Source organism: Vanacampus margaritifer, chromosome 17 (genome assembly GCF_051991255.1).
Source record: "Vanacampus margaritifer isolate UIUO_Vmar chromosome 17, RoL_Vmar_1.0, whole genome shotgun sequence".
NCBI lineage: Eukaryota > Metazoa > Chordata > Actinopteri > Syngnathiformes > Syngnathidae > Vanacampus > Vanacampus margaritifer.
This window is the reverse complement of record NC_135448.1, coordinates 15,638,530-15,662,285: the sequence shown is the minus strand read 5'-3', so window position 1 is coordinate 15,662,285 and position 23,756 is coordinate 15,638,530. Positions and strand designations below refer to the sequence as shown.

General features: G+C 39.7%; 1 protein-coding gene across 2 annotated transcripts in view; it reads right to left on the bottom strand.

Moving 5' to 3' along the window:
• col16a1 (collagen, type XVI, alpha 1) overlaps positions 1-23,462 on the bottom strand; it is a 53,111-nt gene extending 29,649 nt beyond the window's left edge. For both annotated transcript variants that reach the window (XM_077549514.1, XM_077549515.1), the window contains exons 1-6: positions 23,319-23,462; positions 18,292-18,401; positions 8,703-8,771; positions 8,511-8,628; positions 3,406-3,529; positions 781-1,062 (exon numbers count right to left, since the gene is read on the bottom strand). In XM_077549514.1, coding sequence (XP_077405640.1) covers positions 781-1,062; positions 3,406-3,529; positions 8,511-8,628; positions 8,703-8,771; positions 18,292-18,367 — 669 coding nt within the window. In that variant the 5' untranslated portion in view covers positions 18,368-18,401; positions 23,319-23,462. The remainder of the gene's footprint in view (positions 1-780; positions 1,063-3,405; positions 3,530-8,510; positions 8,629-8,702; positions 8,772-18,291; positions 18,402-23,318) is intronic.
• Between the last annotated feature and the right edge of the window lie 294 nt (positions 23,463-23,756).

Below are 23,756 nucleotides of genomic sequence, written 5' to 3'. Positions count from 1 at the left end.
ATAACTGGCAATCTAAAGGTTTCTCTAAACAGTGCATGTTAAAAAATAATCCAAAACCAAAACAAATGAATAGATCGAAATTCACTAGACTAAGTGCAATTTCTGCAGAAATTGCGTGGGAATGCTAATAGCTGAATGCTAAGCTGAATGCTTATGAAGTGAATTGAAAGATACTTTATGTGAAAATGACAAAGTATTAATTGTAGTTGAAAAATAAATGAATCAAAATAATATTTGAACCCGGGAGAGGTGAATTTTTGAAGCAAATTGAGATTTATATGGAAAAGTGTTAGCTTAACGTACCCTCCATTCATTTAGATGGAAAATTTGAACCCGCGACCTCCTGGTTACGGGACAAGGCAAATTAACCAAATGCAACACTGAGCAGTATCAGATAGCTGGTAATGATGGTCAGTTGTATGTAAAGTTCAATGTCAGTCCCATTGAAATGAATTGGGAAAAGTTGATATTTAACACTAAATTGTGCGAATACTGTACGTAATGTGGAATCGGACGATAAATACCCCGGAAAGCGAGAATTTTTGAAGCAAGTTGAAATTTGAACGGTGTAAATCAGAAGTATTATGTGGGAGTTAATTCACAGCAAAAAAAAAATTGTGGAGTATAAAAATCATATTAACATGCTTTCAGCATTCCCACAAGTATAAATACCCACCCAAGAATAAAGTTCAAGATCTCGATATATTTTTTATGACACACATTCCAGAAGATTGTAAAACTTTCACTATTTCAAGATTTATGATTGATTCCAGAACGTACCTGTACAGGACCAGCATCTGTAGCTCGAACCCCCAGCAGCGTATGTCCATCAGTGGCCAGTTTGCCACGGGGCTCCAGGGGCTGAGTCTCGACGGGACTGCAGTCCACCAGGAGGGAAGCAGAATCCCGTCCCACGCTGAGGGCCACCTTGTGCCAGCGTAAGTCCAGCAACGATTCCACACCCTCGTTTGCGAACGCGCAGCTCACCAGGTCATCCGTGACGTCCGCCCGCCTGGCTCTCAACGACAAGGTGCCATCTTGGCCGTTGAGGTCCACGGAGAGCTGCGGGATACGCGGGCGGCAAAACGCACAATTATGAATATTCAAAAGTACTTGATGCTCCTAAATCTGACATTGACAGGAATCGTTGTCAACAAAGAGTAATATGTACATGCGGCAGCCACTTGGCGGAGGTGTAGAACACACACACGGGGATGATTTAAAAAGGAAGACATTAATTACACACACGAGCGGCGGAGCCAATAAATCATTCCTAATGAGGCGACCTGGCCTCCATTCATCATGCATATTGAGTATTTAAATCTGGCTTCTAGTGATTATAGGTACTCCGAGGAACCGCTGTGCTTCATCATGCAATGTACATGCGTGAATAACAATGAATGGGAATACAGTAAGACGGAACCCTGTTGAATGGATGAGCGTGAGAAAGAAGACGAGAGTAGACAATTTGAACGAGGAAAAAGCGCGGGTTAAGGTGCCTGGAATGAAAGTGAGAATAGTAGAGGACCACGTTACCACATTAGCGGTCCTGTTTTTTATTTTTCCCTTAAAACCCTGGAGAACCCACGGGGTCAAATTTGACCCCTATAAATTCTGCTACTCAAATAACTAAGACCCTTTTTTTTTTTCCAGCAGTGATTTTGTCCCTGTGTTCTTGTTTCCATTGGCCAAAGTGTGTTTGTACATTCAAAATCCAGTTCTAAAATGCAACAATTAAAACAAAAAAAATTATATTGTTCAATGTAGCTGTGTATTTGATTGATTATTTTCTTAAATTCAAAATAGTTTACTGACAGTTTTTATTATTCAGATTTTTCGAAATGATACCCCTAAATCCCAAAAGGGTCAAATTTTGCCCTAATCCTAAATTAGGGAATAAAGTGTTAAAATTGAAAAAAATATATATTTTGGTGTTCAGTGAATTTATAGCAGTCATTTAATGTATAATTCATAATTTTCCAAAGAAGAAAAGGGTTATTGGGTTCTCCAGGGTTAATGTTTTTTTTTTTAGTTTTTCCTTGCCCTCTTTGTGTTTCGATCAGGAATGTCGTTAATATTTGTCAACTGTGGGCATGTGAAGCCCTTTGAGACTTTTTGGAGATTAAGGGCTATATAAATAAACTTGACTTGACTTAAAGGTTTTAGAAAGTGACTGCAAAAGCTAGCTTGTAGCGCCCTATAAGGTGAAAAGGCGCTATATAAATGAAGTACCATTTATAATGTAATATTTTCCTGAAAACGTAATACAATTTGCACTTAACTTGATCAAAAATGTAACAAAACCTAAGAATGAGAATTTCACCAATAACGAAATAAAAACTTTTTGTCCGAAAATTACTACGTTATGCCAATATACAGCATGCTGTGTTACTATTACAACACTAAAACTCTGATACAAAAGTGAATTTAAGTTCAACAATAAAACATAAACATAACATTGAACAAAAACGAACAAGTACATTTATTTTATTTTTTTTTTCTGGAGAGCTCAGTATTGTTCATTCGGTAATTTTACCGATTTGACATGTCATCATCATTGCTCTCCTTTTTTTTTTATATATTTTATTTTATTTTATTATTTATTTATTTTTTTTGTATGTGGGTGATTATGTGTATGTGCGTGCGTGTGTGTATTCATTAGTTCACCTAAAACCTATTGAAAAAAAAATCCCATACCGTTCACCTAAACCGAACACTTCCAGCCAGAGTCGTGAGGCTGTCAGGAGACCCGAGGAAGGACCAAAGAAAAGAAAGGAAAGTGAAATCCAGCACCGACCACCCAAACAAACAAACAAGTACATTTAACTGTAACACTCCAGAAGTTCAGAGTAGTTGTAATGAAGTGGGCGGAGCTTTGGTTGGTTTAACACTAAATTAATCAACTTTGTCAAATAACTCCAACACTGACTCCATTTAAATCAGACAATGTTAAAAATACACGTTGGGGGTTGAAATCAACTCTGTAACATTTAACACCAAAATTGTAACACTCCGGTTTTTGGTGTGGATCTCAACAGCAGTCAATTTGGAATTTAGGACTGAAAATGAGCATATATATTATTTTTTATTACATTATTGGTGAAATGATTCCATCATTTTCTTTCATTACATTTTTGATCGAGTTAAGCGCAAATGTCATTGTGTTTTCAGGCCTTATTACATTTTCAGGAAATGATTACATTATAGAGCGCTAGGTAGCTGCATCGGAACAGAAGTGATGATCATGAAAGGAAAGGATGCTTGGATAAAAGAGAAAATATACATTGCATGCGAAATAGAGCGACGGGGGAATCCGGAGGTAGCGACGTCGGGGGGGGGGGGGGGGAGAAGAGGAGTAGATGTAAGCCAGTGACTACAAAGACGGCGCTGTAAGAAGAAAAAAACCTGAGGGTATCCCTGCTCATCAGATATCTGAAGGAGGTAGGTGGTGTCCCTCAGGGCGGCTTTCTTTAATGTCAAGGTGAATATCAGAGTGAACTCCTCGGGAAGGCCATCAGGAAACACCTCACTACAACACAGAAAAGTTCAGAACGCTTGATGATATGCTGCCGCAGCGTGACCTCGACGCGTCAAATAAAATCCCGAGGAGTGAAATTCATTTTCAGTGGAAGATACGGTAATTACTATTCAAGGAAGAAGTCACTTGGTCTGTCCTGGCACGACTTTGCAATGTGAGATTGGCAAATTTTGAGCTATGGGACAATGCAAGACTATTAGTTGTGAAAACTTCTACAAAAAGTTTCGAATTGATACATAATTCAAAATGAAGCCGATTCGCATGGGAATTTATATCCTTTTTTTTTTTTTTTTTTCAGGAGAGCTCAGTATTGTTCATTCGATTTGACATCATCATTGCGCTCCTTTTTAAAAAAAAAACTAACAAAAAAAAAGTTTTTTTCTCTTTTTTTTTAAAATATATATACACATATATACATATACACACATATATATATAATTTTTTTAATTTTTTTGTATGTGAGTGAGTACGTGTATGTGCGTGTGTGTGTGTGCGTGCGTGCGTGCGAGCGTGTGTGTATTCATCAGTTCACCGAAAACCTATTAAAAAAATCCCATACTAATAATATAATATAATAATAAATTGCCAAATGCAGAAACATCAATGCAAGTTATCACGATGTAGTGGCTCTCGCTAACAGACATAATTAAGTAACCAGAATGAGGTTAAAAAATTCTATATACGTAGACCATGTTTCTATAAATTTTGATATTTGGTTTTTATTTGAGGCAGATATTTTTTCCATTAAAATGTGATTTATGAGGAGGTTAGACCATTGGTCGATATTCAGAGTTTGTTTATTTTTCCAGTTAACAAGAATTGTTTTTTTTAGCGATGGTAAGGGCTACAAGTGTAGATTGAAATTGTTTATGTGGTAAGTCAGTTGTTGTTAGGTCACCTAGCAAACACAAGTTTGGAGATAAAGGTATCCTACAGTCCAAAATAGCGGAAAGTTTTTCTAAGACTTTAGTCCAGAAATACATAACCGGAGTACATAACCATAAAGCATGAACATAAGTGTCTGTAGTGTTTTGTAAACATTGGAGACAAATGTCGGAGTCTGAGAGTCCCATTTTCTTAATCATATATTGAGTAATGTATGTTCTATGAATAATTTTATATTGGATAAGTTGTAAATTTGTGTGTTTTGTCATTTTAAATGCGTTTTCACAAACTTGAATCCAAAAGTCCGATTTCGGTGCTATAGATAAGTCTGTCTCCCATTTCGAGATGGGTAAAGACATTTATTTATTTATTTATATCCTGAAGACGAGGTATGAAAGATCATCCAAAAGTGAAAGGACTGCAATTGTCCAGGAGTCCATAAACAACCTGAGGGTACAAAATAGTAAATTAAACACATCTGTGACGGTAATTAAGTTCACAAGTTCCTCGTCCTACAATGAGGATTCGAGGACCACTGGCAACCATCAAAAACAATTGCCCGTACCGGCACCCCTTTACATCACTTTTTTACATTTAGTTCACTTTTATTCCACAAGCATAACGCCATTAAAATGCCAAAGCCTCCTTTGAACATCACCATGTTAAACTAAAATGTCAGTTTTTTTTCTCTCCTTAGAGTGCAGACACATCTTGAATAAAGCAGCAAAAAGTCAGGAAAGGAACAAATACGCTAAATAGGTACGTTCATAACTGAATTCAAAATAGCAGTTTAAAAATGGCATTAAACAAAAAAACATAATTACTGTTACCACGTGATAAATTAACAAACGGTTGAAAAGTTGACATTTACGGTAAAATGCGGTGTGTTTACATTTTCACAGATTTGTAAAAACCTTCTTACCAAATTAAATCAATTTGGTGTCCAAATGTCCTCTGATATGCTTGAAGATAAAATGACATGGTCTGAGCCTGTGTGAGCTTTTTGATATGCAAAGCTTGTTTTGTTATTTCCGTTTATCCCCCCCCCCCCCCCCCCCCCACACACACACACATATTGAGGATAGAGCCAGCATTACAATGCAAAGCACACAATAAGTCCGTAACCCTTTGGCACTAATTTTCATAGCAGATACAGCCCAGCAAGCCGCATCTCTCCGTTTTGGTCAAGGGCATCTAAGCACATAAATTCACACAGACAAATATTCACTGCATGAAGGTGTTCTGAGGGATGAAAGGTTCACAAACAAAAGTATGCTCACTCAGATGGCAAATTCTTTGAAATATTCCTATATCCTGTCTTTCTTCATCATGAAGTGATTTATGACTGAAGGAAGATCCGATGGAAGTAGAAAGTAAAGGTGAGAAGGAGAAAATTGGGGTTTTGAAAAAAATTAAGCATGGACAGAGGAAGAGTTTTGTAAAAAAAAAAATTTTTTTAGAAAGGCTGGTGCCACATGGATGGATTTGTGGTGTTACGGAAAGCAACAAATAGCGACAGTATGCAATGTTTCATTTGCGTTTTTTTTAAATCGTCTTCCACATCTTGCTCTTCTGGAGAAAAAAAACACACGGAAAAAAATCACATACTTTTGGTATTCAGGGTCTCTCTCACAAAAAAATATTCAACAGTTAGTGCTGTCACTATCAAACATTTTTAGAATTTATTAATCTATCGATTATTCTATCGATTATTCTATCGATTATTCTATCGATTATTCTATCGATTATTCTATCGACTAATCGGCTTCCTTTTAATTTTGCATTAAAGCGGATTATAAATGAATTTTTCCCTCGATTATTGTTTTTTTAACCAATGATTTGTGTTTATTTTGTACTTTGTATTTGTTTAATGATTAAATAAAGGTGGAATTGATGTTGTACTATGTTATCGGTTCGTTCGTTGTTTTGCAAAGTAAAAACGTAAAAATTTGCAAATGTTTTATTTTGATTAAATAGAGAAGATAATCAGTCTTCTTTCATCAAAGCCTACAGAAATCAGTGAACAATTACTGTTGATATGCTAAAACCAGAGGATTTGGACAATTTTAAATAAAAAATGGCTCCAAACGAGTATTTTAGAAAACGACTACTTGTTGAGTAAGCGATTCATTTTGAAAGCTCTACTACGGAGTAACACATTTAATACATAAACAAAATCATCATGCCAGTCAGTTGAGTCTGCTTTAGATTTCTTAGGATGTTTAGCCTCAAAGCTTTTTTTTTCTCTTTTTGTACATTGGACCACATATTGCAGGACTAATACATGTGAAATTCTTTGATTGCAATCTGGACTGCGAGCCATGATATCAGAAAATGGCTTTTCCCTCTTTTGACGCACTCCAGCGACATAAAAGAAACAGGCCTAAAGCAATCAAATCCTGTTTTGCTGAGCGCTGCCCATTTCACTGGCAACAGACAAATGAGACCGCCAAGAAACAAGTAGCTTCATTTGGCTGTCAGTCATTTGTGAGTCGATTAGCCTCTAATACAAAGCAAACCATTAGTCTCCAATCACTGTACACGCATCTCAGCCTTTAGTCAGGCTCATTGCGGATGAATTAAAAAGCTGCTTGAGTGACAGCGCGCCATGTTTTATGGTTTCAGCACACTAAGGCGGATTTAGCACATTAATGCAAAAGCATGCAATCACATGCGTGGAGCGAAAAGCCATGGAACAAGCCTTGGTTGGTGTATTTATTTTTCTACATGGATCGGAACTTTTAACAATCATGTTACGTCACTGCAACATCCGTCAATTTGTCAATCCAAGGAAAGACCACCTGTAGACAGTACATTTTGGAGAGTAATGTTTACTATTTAGGGTGGGACCAAATAGACTCAGTTTAAGAGTAATATTTTCACTTGAAAGAGAGTAAAATAAATAAATAAAAATCACTCAAGGGTTGAGGAACGAAATTCACAACCTACTCCCTGAGCCACGCAGCTCCTGCTGTGTGTTAGTATATTACTGCTGGAATCTTCGTAGCGCCAAGAGACCGAAAATAAAATAAAGAATTGAAAAAAAAAAAAAAAGATAAAATAAAAGTCACTCAAGGGTTGAGGAATGAACTCACGACGTTCAGCTTGCGACTGCCACACTACCACCTGTGCTATGCCCCTCCTACTAAGTGTAAATATTACTCTATAACTGAGTCTATTTGGTCCCACTCTAAATAGAGTCCAATTTACTCAAAATAGAGTCCGATTTAATCTTCAGAATTTACTGTGTGGCTACATTTTGCCGGCAAGTCAGCATGTCACCTTAAATATCATGCAAATGTTAACTCTTTGACTGCCAGACGTTTTCAGAAAAGGGATGCCGCCAGTGCCAGCCGATTTAAGCATTTTTGACTGATCTTTCAAGGTCCACAGAAAATGATGTGTTTGGACTATGGAAACACACATACTACCAAATGAAAGATTGGACTCTCATCTTTCATCAGAAAGATAGTTTGGTTCTACCTTATTCCGTTTTTGAGTAATCAACAATAGAAAATGGTTAGTTTCACCTCTGTTTTGAAAAAAAAAACGTCTTTTAACGTCTTTGGCACTCCTCCATAGGATTTTACTAAACGTTATTTAACGTTTTTGGCAGTCAAAGAGTTAATCGAGTTGTCAATTTTGCACACTTTCTGGTTCGATGCTGTGGGGGGGGGGGTGGTTGGGGGGGTGGAGCCTATCTCATCAGAGGACGGTTCATAGGTCAATCGACGGGTGACTGTGACTGAGACTATACTTCAGGACCACTAGCAGTACTTTACAAAACCATACAGCATGTTCTAATCAGAAGTTCGAAGAAAATGACATAATAAACCCGGTTGTGAACTCGAACCCGAACTCTAGTAAGCCAAATTGGCTGCTGGGTTCAGTTTTAGGGAGAGGAAGTGGTCTATCTGGAAATACAATCAGGCCTGTGGATGTGTGGTTTTCCAAGGTTCAGAGGCTTCCTAGCTAACTGCTAACTGTCAGACTGGAGCCTCCTCCATATTTCACATTGGGGCCAACGTTCTCTTCTTGGTCTTTTCTTTCATCCACAGAAGGGCCCGCGTGTGTGCGTTAAACTTACTCGGTGGGCCGAACGAGGGGAGCCTTGCCCAAGCGGAGGATGACGGGCCCGCGAGGGTTGCGGATCTTCTTGACGTCTGGATTCTTGAGAAGGGAGAACCGCCTCAGCAAATTAAAGCCTGCGAACGGCGTCGGCCTTCGTTAGCATCCTCACAAAAGAACGCAAAAGAAACTTTAAGAGAGTTCGCTTCACCTGTGATGTTATCCCGAGCGGAATGTGGAAACTTCCATTCTTCGACTTGCAAAGATGGGCAATGAACATCTGGGGAGGCAAATAGTAAACTGAAGGTTAGACAAGGAAGGCAATTTAATGATTCATACGTTCTTCAATTGACAAGAGAACATAACGCATCTCAACAGTGTTGTCTTAGTCCACTTTGTCTAGAGAATAGGGAAGGGGGGAGGGGGTGGGGGGGGTGCAAAATTAAATCCAAAAAGAGAGTAAAACACACTGAGCCAGATGAAATGAGGTCAAAGCTGCACCGAGAGAGAAACAGAGCTCGATCTGACAGGTTGTCTCGCGCCGCGCTTGACGGACATGTTCTCACCTTGTCAAGGGAGGGAGGCAAACTGGTGCCTGTCAATTCAGCCTGACAGACTAAAAAGAGGGTTGGGGTTGGAGGTTATGTGAGATGTGTGGAAAAGCTGGGATATTAGAGTGAGACATGGATCCCGTGAATCACTGTGATACGCACTGAATTGATCTCAGTGGGGGAGAGGATCATAGGACTGAGCCTAGGCACACTTTCGTTTTCTGGGGCGAAAAAACACTTTTGTCATTCTTAACTCATTCAAATCCAAAAATGTATGATTTTTTTTTTTTAATACTTTGTCCTTCACTCCCAAAAAGTTGTTTTTTTTCCATGCAAGAGCATTCAGAACTTTGACGCAGCTTCTGACAAAAAGAGGGGGCTTATAAAGCAATGCGAGTATAAGAGATCAGCCAGGGCCATGTCGCGACAAGCCTTTTTTGTCAGTGTTGTCACCACAAATGTGAATATTGATCAAACTTAGCTATGCTCTAATGCTAATTGCTGCAAAAATGGAAACAGATGCGAATGTGCTTTCTCCTGAGGGAACAAGAGACTGTAATCTGTAATCCAGTAAAACAGCCGGGAGCGAAGGGGGTTGCTTCAGTGAAAATAGCTGGGACTGTTAAACAATCTTCTCATAGGGAAATGTACAATTAAAACAAAGATAAAAAATGGAGCCGTGGTCCAAACTTGCTGTAGTTAAAGCTGCTAACAAATTGGGGCTCAGTGGGGAATTTAACTGAGTAAAAGTATCTTTATTCCAAATGTGTTTTTCTCTATGATGCTAAATCAAATGTAAGCCTGAGACTGGGGCTTATTATTAAGGGACTAATAAAAACAAGAAGACAGAGTGGAGCCTGAAGAAATAACCTGCTTTATTAGGCCCTGTGAATAATTTGCTTTCTTGTTTCTCCATTTTAATGGAGTTGAATGTAATTGAGAGTTTGGGTGAAATAGCAAGTGCGGGCCATGGCTGCTTTCAAGCATGCCACGCCACGCCAATGGTGTCAGGGGCTAACGTTACTACAGAAATTATAGCATCATTAAGATTGAGGAATTTAATTTCACAGAAGCCCGCCGGTGAAAGAAAATATAATAAGTCATCGCCTATTCATCTTGACGCCCTGCAGCATCTGCTCGACTCGGTGCCAAAGCCATAAGACGATGATTCAAAAGCGCGGCGCAATGCGGCCTGTCTGTATGCTCTGCATGTTGTGTTGTTGTTGTCGACATGCACAAATCAAGGTGTGGAGAACAGATGTCACATAAGGATGGCTAGAGAGAGAGAGAGAATCAAAACACTTGCGCAACGTCAGCAGCGACGGAAATTTCCGCCGCCTTTCAAACACTGACCATCAAAACCGACACAACATAACATAAACACAAGTCGATATCTTCGTGCAGTATCTCTCCTCCCTGGCATTTTGATGTCAAGAAATCTAAAGTTCCCTTTTTTATTCTTTTGTTTTTCATCGGCGGCTCATCCCCATCGCAGAGTCGAGATGAAAGCCTTGTCGGCTGTGGAGAAATCATGACTAGAGGCGAGCAAGGCAAGCGGAACCACACAAAGCTGATTAACAGCTGAAGAGATTGCGAGGTGGAGATCAGTAGAAATAGACTGATGTGTTTTTTTTCCAGGGCTGATAAAATACCGATTATGAGTAATCAAGGAGGCCGATATTCAATATTTAGAGCGGTTACAGTATTCGTTTTCACTGAAAGGAAAACATTTTGGCAACAAAATTATAAAAACAAAAAACAAAACTTATCTTTTGGGAGATGAGACCCCACCTTTATTGTTTTTTTTTTTTTTTTTTTTTTAAATAAAGTAAAGCTACACTCTAAAAACAGTTGGGTCAAAAGTAATCCAATTATGGATCAAAAATGGACAGATCCACTTTATGGGTCAATTTGACCCAACTTTCTGGGTTGTTTTATATAAATTGACCCATTTTTTTTTCCACCCAAGTAAAGTATCTGACCAATATTTAGAATATTTGTGAGTTGTTTTACACTAGCAGACCCATTTTTTGACTCAAAGTTGGGTTATTTTTGACCCAACTGTTTTTAGAGTGTACCCTTGAATTGTGATGTGATTAACCAAAAATAATTTATGAGAAATGTAAAATCTTGCAGTTAATAATGTTGTTGCCGTTCATGTTAAGTTGTCGTTAATTTGCTGTCATGTTCACTTTTATTCTGTAGTAATTGTTGACTCTCCTTTCATTAGCTTTACTTCCTGCCCTTGTGTCTCCTCGTCATGGTGATTGTCTCCACCTGTGTCCTAATCTTTAAGAGTCTGCGTCTGGCCTCTCCTTTGTCAGACCGTTTTGCCTTCTGGCATGTCCTGAACCATCCTTTTGTTGTAATTTTGGCTGCCAAGACTCCATGCTTTTGATTATTGTGCTTCCTGAGTATGTTTTTACCGCCAGCTTGCTCAGAACGTTTGTTGTTTACTTTTGTTTTCTGGAATTGAGCTATTCCGCTTTATTGAGCCCAATCTTTAAAAAGTCTTACACGCCGTATCCCGTTTTTGCTTGTACACCTTCAGTGTTCCAAACATTAAACAACACATGTATTCCATCTAGTGCAACAATTGTGCGCTGAAGAGTTAGCATTGAAACCTATTCTGGCTTCCTCCCATATTTTAATGAGGACACAAATCATACAAAATGGATACCTTCAGTGAATATCATCGCATAGTTAATGTACATGTGAGTTTCTACAATTCATTGTGGGATGTTAAAGTCCTCTGGCATTGCATACCAAACATGAATTCTGTAATTGAGTTCCAAGTTTAGACAAGGAGTTTACAAAATAAGTTGTATTTTCTCATGGTCTACGTATATAGAATTTTTTAACCTAATTCTGGCTACTTAATTCTGTCTGTTAGCGAGAACCACTACATCGTGATAACTTACATTGATGTTTCTGCATTTGGCAATTTATTATTATATTATATTATTAGTATGGGATTTTTTTTTAATGGGCTTTAGGTGAACTGATGAATACACACACGCACGCACGCACACACACACACGCACATACACATACTCACCCACATACAAAAAATAATAATATATATATATATATATATATATATATATATATATATATATATATATATGTGTGTGTATATGTATATATATTTAAAAAAATAATAATAATAAATATATTTTTTTAATTTATTTGTTTTTTTTTTAAAAAAAGGAGAGCATGATAATGTCAAATCGAATGAACAATACTGAGCTCTCCTGGAAAAGGAAAAAAAAAAAAAAAGTTGTATTTTCTCAACGCTTATGATCCTGACAGTTGTATTTAAATTGAGCAAAATCAGATTTTTTTTTGGGGGGGGGGTTACTGTCTTCAACTTGTCTTTAGACCATATTGAGAATTGGTTCATATCTACTATATGGAAGTACATGTGGCATAATTTAAAGCTCATTTCTTTTCAAGCTGCAAACAAAGGAAAGCAGTTGCCTGTTGACGAGCTTATTAGCGGAAATTAGGAAGGGCGCTCTTCTCCTACTAGTATCAGCAAGCAGCCTTGAATGGATGGGACAGACTTGGCTTGTTTCTCTCTAAAGAGTAGTAGCCGAGTCCTGCCAAAGCGGGTAATGAAACACTCGCAATCATGCAACACAACATCTGCTGAATACATTTGAGTTTTTTTAAGGGCGTGACACAAATGTTATTTCCGATTTTAACTGAACATGGAACATATGCTAGCTCTCCCTTAGAGATAGGGTGAGAAGCTCGGTCATCCGGGAGGGACTCCTCCACGTTGAGAGGAACCAGTTGAGGTGGCTCGGGCATCTGGTTCCGATGCCTCCTGGACGCCTCCCTGGGGAGGTGTTCCGGGCATGTCCTACCGGCGGGAGGCCCCGGGGACGACCCAGTACACGCTGGAGAGACTACGTTTCTCGGCTGGCCTGGGAACGCCTTGGGATCCCGTCGGAGGAGCTGGGTGAAGTGGCTGGGGAGAGGGAAGTCTGGGCTTCCCTGCTAAAGCTGCTGCCCCCGCGACCCGACCCCGGATAAGCGTAATTGATGACGGAACGGAACATATGCCATTCACAAATGTATGGATGGGTAGTGATTTTTTTATTTTTGTTATTTGTTCCTTTAGAATGCCTATTACATTCATCAAAATGAGAATTTAAATGAAACGAGCGCTCCAATTATTTTTATGACAACAATATTGAAAAACTTCAATCTGACACATTTTATATCTCGGTTTGTGTGATATTTAAAAAAAGGTGTAAGACTGGCCTTCTGGGACGACCCAGGACACGCTGGAGAGACTCCAGCGTGTCCTGGGAACGCCTTGGGGTCCCGTCGGAGGAGCTGGCTGAAGTGGCTGGGGAGAGGGAAGTCTGGGCTTCCCTGCTAAAGCTGCTGCCCCCGCGACCAAAAGCTTCAATCTGACACATTTTATATCTCGGTTTGTGTGATATTTAAAAAAAGGTGTAAGACTGGCCTTGTCTTCTCTTCCCTTCTCTTCTCAGGGGCCACTGAAACCCACTTTGTTCTGTGAGCTTCTCTCAGATAATACACTTGGTAAGTAGGTGTTCATTAGGGAGAGGAGGTCAGAAGTGCGCTCGCTCGGTGTGGTTTTTAATAAGCAAGGGATACTGAGTTATTGAATGTGCTTTACAGTGTGGCATTCACAGATAATTGGACTGTGCTGCTGATCAGCAAAAAAGCCTTCCAGTACCCCGGGCCATTAAAGTCATCCAACGCATGGAAGGATGGGAAAGAGGTGTTTGATGCGTTGATTTATCCTTGATTCAATACAACATAGTCTATATTAAACTAAAAAGAGAGAGAAAATGGAGGAGGAACTTAGACGTGAATATATCATGGGGAGTTTCTCACACTTGTGCTTCTAGGCAAATGAGAACGAGTGAACATTCCTGGTCGTTTTCCAGAGACAAAATTGCCTTACAGAGGAATGGAAAGACATAAAACAGCCCTTTTGGAGGGGGTGAACGTCCCCGTTTTGCACCCTTGGCCTAATTTTTAGTATGCAATTGTTATTCGGATATGCAAAAGATTAGCCTTGAGAGCTCTTTAAACGTGTTATTTGATATGTGGGACATCTAGTCTGCATTTGAATATATACAGAGATGCTACGCGGGTTGGGAATGGGGAAAATTGTTTTGTTAGAAACAAACTGACTCTGTAGTTTGACAAAAGTTATCCGGGTTATGGCACCAATGGGAAAAATTTGGGGAACCCCTATTTTTGTTTGTGATGTAATAACAGCAACAAACAGAAGACTACATATTCTCAAGTTGGACTATTTACTGGCAGAAAAGTCGAGTATACGGCTGTGGAAACCTTTTATCTTAATAATGCGGAAGAAAGTCTTATTTGTCCTACTCTACAGTCGTTTTTGGGACAGCATATTTCATTGACATATTTCAAAATTGATTATGTGTATGCTTGAGATAGACGACTACAGTACTTGACAAACAGAAGATGATTATAGTCATACAATATTTGCTATTTTTGTGAAGTTCACTGAGCATCAGATCAGTACCTCTCCGTCTGAACTTTTGGTGTCACGAAGCCTCAAAACGCAATTCAATCAGAACGGAGGAGAAATGTGTGAAAGGGAAGCATTTGGCAGAAAAATCCATTACTGGTGAGCTCAATAATACTCAAATGGTCAAAACACATATTTTACCACAGACTTCAAAGTACTCGTTAGTGGTCACTTTTTCAAGAATAGAATAAAATGCCGGATTAGATTTGGCGTAATGTCCTTTGAATTAAAGCCATCCTAATCTTTGGACAACTAAAACCATGATTACCTTGCATCGAAATGATAGGTAGAGAAAATTATGGAGAAGGTCATTCAAAGTATTGTTCTCACGTCCAACTTGGGTATGTATGAGTGCCAGTGGATAACTTTATCACTATTGTTTATTGGTGAAGTATATTCTGGTTGAAGTACAAGAATGAATACTGAAAAGTGTCCAGAGCTCAGATTCAGCCAAATGCTTAAAAAACTGATAACAAGGCTGATAATGATCTGAGAAATCCCGCCAAGGCAAACCGTCACCCCCTCATGCACGGAAATTAAACATTCTTCAAATATCCTGAATCCAAATAAGCAGCCTTTCACTTTTCACAACTCAGAAAAGTCACAGTATGGAGCAGCTATTGAAGAAAATGACAGTAAAAGCGCCTCAGGGGAGTAAATGCAACGTTTTGTGAAGATCATGACTAAGACTTTAGTTTTATATCTGTGTTGATAAGGCAATGTTTGGCACACACAGCAGCAGCAGAAAAAAACACAATGCATTCCAGTTTAGGTACTGACAAAAAGGATAATTCCAACATAAATCATAACTTCGGACTGCAGAGAGTCAAAAAGAATCACCTTAGCAAAGCAATTTGATTTGCCCGAGAGGAAAAGTCTCTTAGGTTGATATGCCGCGTTTCTGCAGCACGATTCCTCAACACCGGTTTTAATTAAACCTGCTCCCCAGATGTAATGTCAGCAAATTACCAATAAATTGAGATTTGGATGAGTCAGAGGGAACAGTTTGGGACGATGTTTTTGTGTAGCTTGCTGTAGGCACTTGAGACATGACTTTCTCACAAACCGCTGCGGCAAAAGACTCGAGGGAACTGCAAGCTGGCGCAGTCTCGTCTGACTAGCCAATGATGAGGGGTTCCCAAGAGGGGCTCCTCAAAGCGACGAGGGACCGACATTGCACCCGAGCGATATCACCAGTCTGTCCCCAAGAGTTTGAGGAGGGAGGAAGTGCGACTGTTTAGAAACAAAATAAATACATTGAGGAATATAAAGTGATTGTTAACGGCCCAGGACTGTGTTAGATTGGAGACTTATTCTCACATTCACATTTGCGCCATCCCGGAACTAGGACTTCTTCCTGCTTCCGTGACAAAGAATCATGGGAAATGTAGTAGGACCGAACTTGAGCCGAGCGGGACTTTACCAGTGTTACAATGTGGGACAGCAAGTTCTGGGACCGATCAAAAAAAAATGGTTGGATAATGCTGACTGCATTGTTAACTGCTGTTGAACCGTCAACCAAGATAGCATTTAGCATTAGCTAAAGTAATAACACAACCACCAGTCACCAGATTGATTGGCGTTCCTGCTGAGAATTGATTGTATGTATGATTTTCAGCAAAATTGTATCGTAGACACTATTCATTGTCCGTCCGTCTTCTTCCGCTTATCCGGGGTCGGGTCGCGGGGGCAGCAGCTTTAGCAGGGAAGCCCAGACTTCCCTCTCCCCAGCCACTTCGCTGACATAGTCTCTCCAGCGTGTCCTGGGTCGTCCCAGAAGGCCAGTCTTACACCTTTTTTTAAATATCACACAAACCGAGATATAAAATGTGTCAGATTGAAGCTTTTCAATATTGTTGTCATAAAAATAATTGGAGCGCTCGTTTCATTTAAATTCTCATTTTGATGAATGCAATAGGCATTCTAAAGGAACAAATAACAAAAATAAAAAATCACTACCCATCCATACATTTGTGAATGGCATATGTTCCGTTCCGTCATCAATTACGCTTATCCGGGGTCGGGTCGCGGGGGCAGCAGCTTTAGCAGGGAAGCCCAGACTTCCCTCTCCCCAGCCACTTCAGCCACTCCTCCGACGGGACCCCAGGGTGTTCCCAGGACACGCTGGAGAGACATAGTCTCTCCAGCGTGTCCTGGGTCGTCCCCGGGGCCTCCCGCCGGTAGGACATGCCCGGAACACCTCCCCAGGGAGGCGTCCAGGAGGCATCCGAACCAGATGCCCGAGCCACCTCAACTGATTCCTCTCAACGTCATATATTATTCATTCACTATTCATTGTATAAAAAAAAAATAAAGCCAGTCAATCAGCACACTGCGGGAAGGAATGAGGGTTCCTGCAGAGAGTGGCGACCGCATATTTTAGCCACAGACTGACCACCCTGCCACTAAGAGCCAGCAGCTGAAACAAAGTAAGCCATAATTACGCTCTATATAACAGGAAGCACTGAGCCGCATCTCCTCCGGGATCATAAAGATCAACCAGTACTTCAAGCGATACTTTTGTTCAAATGTTGTGACTTTGTCTTTTAATGAAGTTAGCAGAGAAGCAATCAGTTGGGACAGTTAGAATATTTTATAGCTTGTGTTTGTTCATGTGTTGCTTACAAGAGAAATCATGGAAAAATCTTGCTTGGGGTATCAGCAAGGCACTTCAACACCTTGGGGTGCTTGTATCTGATTTCAGGACAATGTTGTGTTGATCTTGTTGGCAATAGTTTGTGATGACAATTTAAATTGAAATAGGCTTTCATTTTCCAGTCAGGAAGAGGAGTCATGTCGGTCTCCATCAGGGCCGGACTGGCCATCTGCCATGGAGGGCAGATGCCCGGTGGGCCGGCCTCTTTTGGGGTCGATGCAGTGCTTTTTAAATTATTATTTTCCTACACTTTACCCCAAGAGATTGGCCCACAATTTAGAGTGCGGAAATCCAGTTTGAATAAAGATCACAAACTGAAACATCATCAGTAAATATCAGTGGCAGAACTACATGTTAGGCAGGAGTGCCCAGGCCGATTTTTTTTGTGTGTGCCAGTCCAGCCCTGGCCTCCATCCTACCACGCACTGCCACAAGCAACATCAAAATAAAAGCCTACCAAGGCACCGGTGTCCGTGTATGACTGTATTTGGGAAGATTTTATTTTGAAATTTGCCTTCTCAGCACATTGGCGGCATGTTACCATAGCATTGCTACAGCTAGCTTGACCTTTCGCACCAAATAAATGGGTATCCAAGGCAGAGGTAATTGTAAATAGACTTTTATATAGCGCTTTTATCTTCGCCATACGGTGCCCAAAAGCGCTTTAAGATTGAAGCCTCACATTCCCCCATTCACACAGCAGTGGTCGGCTGCTGCCATGCAAGGTCTACTGGAAGCAATTTGGGGTTCAGTGTCTTGCTCAAGGACCATTCAACATGGTCACCACGGTTGAGGATCGAACCCACAACCTCATGGATGTGAGACAACCACTCTAACACCACTGAGGTGTTAGTGGCTAGAGAATTATTTATTTATTTATTTTCTGGAGAGCTCAGTATTGTTCATTCGGTAATTTTACCGATTTGACATGTCATCGTCATTGCTCTCTTTTTTTTTTCTTCTTTTTTTTTGTGGCTAGAGAATTATAAACACATGACCACATCATTCTTTAAAGTGCATAAAATAATAATAGGAGGCTCACCTTGTTCTGACGAAAGCGTTTCACATGATCTGAGGCTGATGGCCAGCAGAGTCAGGCAGGAGCAAAGAAGCCACATGGTCTCACACAGCTCGCCTCACCTCAGCCACCACCTGATGGACGAAGGGACACAAAACCGTCAAAACTTCTCCCCGGTATTCCGCCTGCGCACCCTCCTGCATGCGTACAGCTGCAAAATTACGCTCCAGTCTGTCAGTCTCGAATAGATGTCGATGTTTATTTATGAGCCAGTCAGAGTCAATGTGTTAATGATGTACTATGATGCAGGCTTTGTTAGCGGCATATGAATTAGCCGCACTGCCGCTCATTAAGGAGCGTAAAGTCTAACAAGTCTGATCATCATCATTATCTCATCCATCTGGTTGGCTTTTCAGTGCGCTTGAGCGACGTAAAAACGCACGACATAAGCGTGCATCTGTAGCGCCACAACATGTTAGTGGACAAAATTGCGTGTACGCAACAGAAAGAAAAGAAAAAGAAAGAAAATCATTAAAAAAAAAACTTTTTTTTCTCTCTCCATATTTAAAGTTTAGCAAGATTGTATGTAATATGTGCAGGTATATGACAAAAAAATAATGTGATTAATCTTTCAAAACGTGGCCAATGACTGTTGAAAAACTAGATATTGGGTTTAAAATAGTCACAGTTTACTGTTACCAACACACCTGATATAAGGATCATGATCGCAATCAGAAATGCTGATGAGCTGATAATACGAATCAAGTGTGCTAGAGGACGGCAACATCTAAAATCTGCAGGACTTCGGACCTTGAGGACCGGAATTGGTGAACCTTGACCTAGGATATTACATAAATTTGAGTTATTTTCACATTTTTACAGTTATTTTCTCAGTAAATATGCTAGGCTTTTAAAGTTGAATTATATATTTTATTTCAATAAATAACAGACAAATATTTGTGAAATGACGATACATTTGTGAACATATTTTAAAAATCAAAATATGTATTTCTAATGGAGTTTTTTTTTGGTGTTTTTTTAATTAAATATTTTCAAATTACAGAAAAAAACGGTAAAATTAAAAATAAAATTCTGCTATCATTTTCCCCCCCAGCGTATTATAAAATAAGCACAATAATGTGCACTTATTGTCAAATCACGCACGCACACAAAAAGAACACATCTGGATGAGGCATGAAATTGTTGCGCCAGATGCTTTCTTGTGACCCAACAACAGCCCAGATCCGCTCTTGCTATTTCTACAAAACCATTGATATTCAGCACCCACAGTCCCCGTACCTTTTCCTTCAGATAAACATGACAGCACACTCCCATAAACACGCCATCCATCCATGCTGACTCACATTAACACATCAGCGACTGACCAACATTTGCCCTCAGCATGTGTGAGAGGCTCATAGCGCTCCAGCTGAGCCCTCCAGGCAGGCGAGAGAGCAAACTGCCTCCCGTCGACACACCTCTCCTGTTTCCCGGGAGCGATGACCTCCACCTTAAATGTCTGACGATCATATAAATGCTTTTGCATAGTAAGCTTGATTCTAGATTAGAAGCAATACAATAACGTTTTATGTGGAACCAATCAGCCTGTTTGCTGCTATAAAGGTAAACACGAAGAGGAACGAATGCCAAACTTCAAATTCAATATTAGCAGAGACGGACGGGGGGGACTCGAGTCATTCGAATCGTTGCTGGTTTTATGATTGCGACATACTTGGCCAAAACTTCTGAAAGACTCAAGTTGACTTTGATTTAGCATTTATGAGACTCAACTTGACTTTGACTTGAACTCAATGACTTAATTCATCATTGTGTACATATATTTTTTAAATATAGTGTGTGTTTTGAAAGAAAACTTATTTTTATGTACGCTATGAGACGAAAGCTGTTAGGCAAGTGTCATGGAGGACGCTCCAAAGATAAATGCATTCTGATTAAATTTTGTTTATTATGTGAGAAGACAATCAAGTGATAGACACGACATTACGGACACTGTTATCTTGAAATGCTATACTCTAAAAACTGTTTGGTCAAAAGTAACCCAATTTTTCTTTGGTCCTTCCTCGGGTCTCCTGACGGCCTCACGACTCTGGCTGGAAGTGTTCGGTTTAGGTGAACGGTATGGGATTTTTTTTTATAGGTTTTAGGTGAACTAATGAATACACACACACTCGCACATACTTACCCACATACAAAAAAATTAAAAAAAATAAAAAATGAGAGCAATGATGATGACATGTCCAATCGGTAAAATTACCGAATGAACAATACTGAGCTCTCAAAAAAAATTAAAAAATTAAATAAAATAAAAAAACAATTATGGTTCAAAAATGGACCGATCCACTTTATGGGTCAATCTGACCCAACTTTCTATGTTGTTTTAATACAAAATGTCCCAATTTCTTGACTCAAAAGTTGGGTCAAATTGCAACTCGATTTGACATGCTTGAGCAAAGCACAAATGTACTTCCTCACCTCTGAATATTGCTACACTCAACAATATGTTCAATATTGACAAGTTGATGGTGATGTCAATTATGTGTTCAGATTTGACTGCTGTTAGCTCTTTGACTGCCAAAAACGTTAAATAACGTTTAGTAAAATCCTATGGAGGAGTGCCAAAGACGTTAAAAGACGTTTGTTTCAAAACAGAGGTGAGTGAAACTAACCATTTTCTATTGTGGATTACTGAAAAACGGAATAAGGTAGAAACAAACTTTTTTTTTCTGATGAAAGATGAGAGTCCAATCTTTTTTTGGTAGTATGTGTGTTTCCATAGTCCAAACACATAATTTTCTATGGACCTTGAAAGATCAGTCAAAATGCTTAAAATCGGCTGGCACCCACGGCATCCCTTTTCTGAAAACGTCTGGCAGTCTAAGAGTTAACTTAGGTTTATTTGATTGCTTTATAAGTTATAAAAGGCAGCTTTACATTTTTTTTAAAGCCTAATGAAATGCTTGGTCACTGCGCTTTATTTCCGCATTGATCCTAAGGCGCAACCATCCTTGTGCAAAACAATTTTATTGTAAAATAGCAACGAGGGAAACATGAAACTACATTCCTGCCTGTGGCTGGATGGGCGCAAGGTTAATCAAAGCCTCGGATAGTTGTTTGAGCACTCTAAACCGGCAGCCATATAGACGACCAGATACCACATAATCATAATAATAAGCCAGTTTACAAAATACATAATGCATCATGTTCCAGAGAATTGAGACTGATGCATACGAAACAGCTCATTGCAATAATTTTCTGGCCATAATCCACCCCCCCCCCCCAATTTTTTGTAAGCTTCCTGTTATGTGTTACAAATTACATCTATTTTTCTTGACTGTCACAGTTTCAGGGCAACAAAGCTGGCCAGGGAAGATAAAGTTTGGGCCACTGGACTTTGCTGCCAAACTGTCCCTAAGCACATTATGAAAGCAACCAAATGTTTAGGTCACTACAAAGAGAGTAAAAAAAATGTCTATTTTGAGGCAAAGTCAAAAGAAGATCAATGACCAATATTAAACCCAATATCTACTATTGGCATAATTTTTTAGACCCAAGACCAACAGCCCACTTTCAGTTCTCTAATAATTTTAGACACCGAATTCATCATTTTCAACAGCCTGCAGAAAAAAAAAAAGCATACATTAGTAAAACTCAAGGAACTAGTAGCCAGCAGTTTGGACACGTATCCAAGGGTTCAACAATAGGTAATAGTTGAACAGGTTCACATGTTTTGCAGCTGTTTCTCTACTTTAGATGGATTGCACTTCTATGCATAGTCTCACAGAAGAATTTGACTTTATGGGCTGTTTCTTGAGAAGACATCCTTTTAAGTACTCATTTGAGGGTCTCCCAAAAAAAAAAAAAAAAAAAAATGCCAGGCTTAAAGTTTAACAGACCTGGACCTGACTCACCACATGTTGCACACTTCCATTTGCACTGCATTGGAGGTGGAATCAACTAACGCAAAGATGCCTCCAAGCTATGATAGATCCTCTCCATAAGCAATGACTTGGAGCAATCGAAACTTACAAACTAGCTGAGGCAAAAATCCCAAAGTGTGCTATGCTGAGGCAAGTTTTCACGAGTCTTACATTCTGGGCAGTGTCCAAGAGCTTGAATATTCCGTAATGAGAAACAGGCCAGCACAGTTGCAGAGGAAGGGGGAGAAAAAAGGCAGGACAGTTAATAGCAGCGGGAGTCTACTCCAGACCGTCTCAAGTTACCAAAGATAAAACATAAAATTAAAAAAAAAAAAACTCTCATGACATAAGCTGGTTGGCCCGCACCCCATAATATGCATGGTTAGGTTAGCCTCACCAATTGTTTCTACACTGATTTCTGATGATATGTTCAGTTCACTACTGACCCGAATAAACAAAAAGTCAATCGGCAGAAGCTACCGAAGCGGTTTCCCCATTTGCCCACAGCTTACCACTGCACATGGCTAACAGCGAGTCACATGATTTTTTAATGTACTACTTGTACAAATGTGTCAAGTTGGGTCAACAATCCCTGATGAAACTAAATCATATAGGATTATTATTTTTATTCATATTTAGGGATAATCTAACAGGAGAAACTGAAAATGCTGAAAACTAAAGGGAGAGAGGGGACAGAAAAATTCAGAAAGCAGATGTGACTTTGATATCTCTGATAATACTCTTTGTTCATTGGAATGAGTCACACAGACTAGTACTACTACGCCACGGTGCGAATGTCTCTTTTTCCACGCTTGCATGGCCTGGTTGCAAGCCTTAGTCAGCAACGGCCGCATGCATCTTGGCTACATCAAATTTGGCTTTCAGGAGAGAGGAGAAAAGCATCCACCCACATGACTTCACCCAGCAGTTCTACAAAACACACGGTCAAAAAGACTTCATTTAATACTATTTTTTGCACCTTATGAGTCAGCCATGACTACCAATTGAAAAGTTACTGCAGTTGAATGACTTGTTGCTAGAAAGCAATTTTCCAACAACTCCATTGTTGCTCCGTTCAAGTGTCATGCAGTTAACAGGGTATTAAATACATACCTTGAAGTTTTGATTAAATCCACCAACTTGTAATTACATGAATCCGTGAGTATTTGCATAAGTCCAAAGTAATCCAGTGTTTGGCTTCTTTTTGCTGACTTTTTGTCTTGAGGCGTCTTGCGCAGAGAAAAGGAAGAGGAGGAAAAGTAACAGCGAGAGTGGGTGTCCAACTTTTCCCCTCCCCTCTCTTACCGCTGCTAATTCCCAAGTCTCTGCCTCTCTTTTTTTTTCCCCCTCTGTGTCTGAAAATCTTCCCCTGCGAGGCTCTGGTTCTTTTCTTCAAAGTTTGTCAGGAGGGGAGATCCCTCGATGACGTCATCGTGTCCGTGCAACCCTAATCTTTTGAGCATCTTTGCTGCAGGCCGGTGCCCTCTCTTTAACTCTCTCGCTCCCTCACACTATTTCAGTGGTTCTTAACCTTGCATACATGTCAACCCT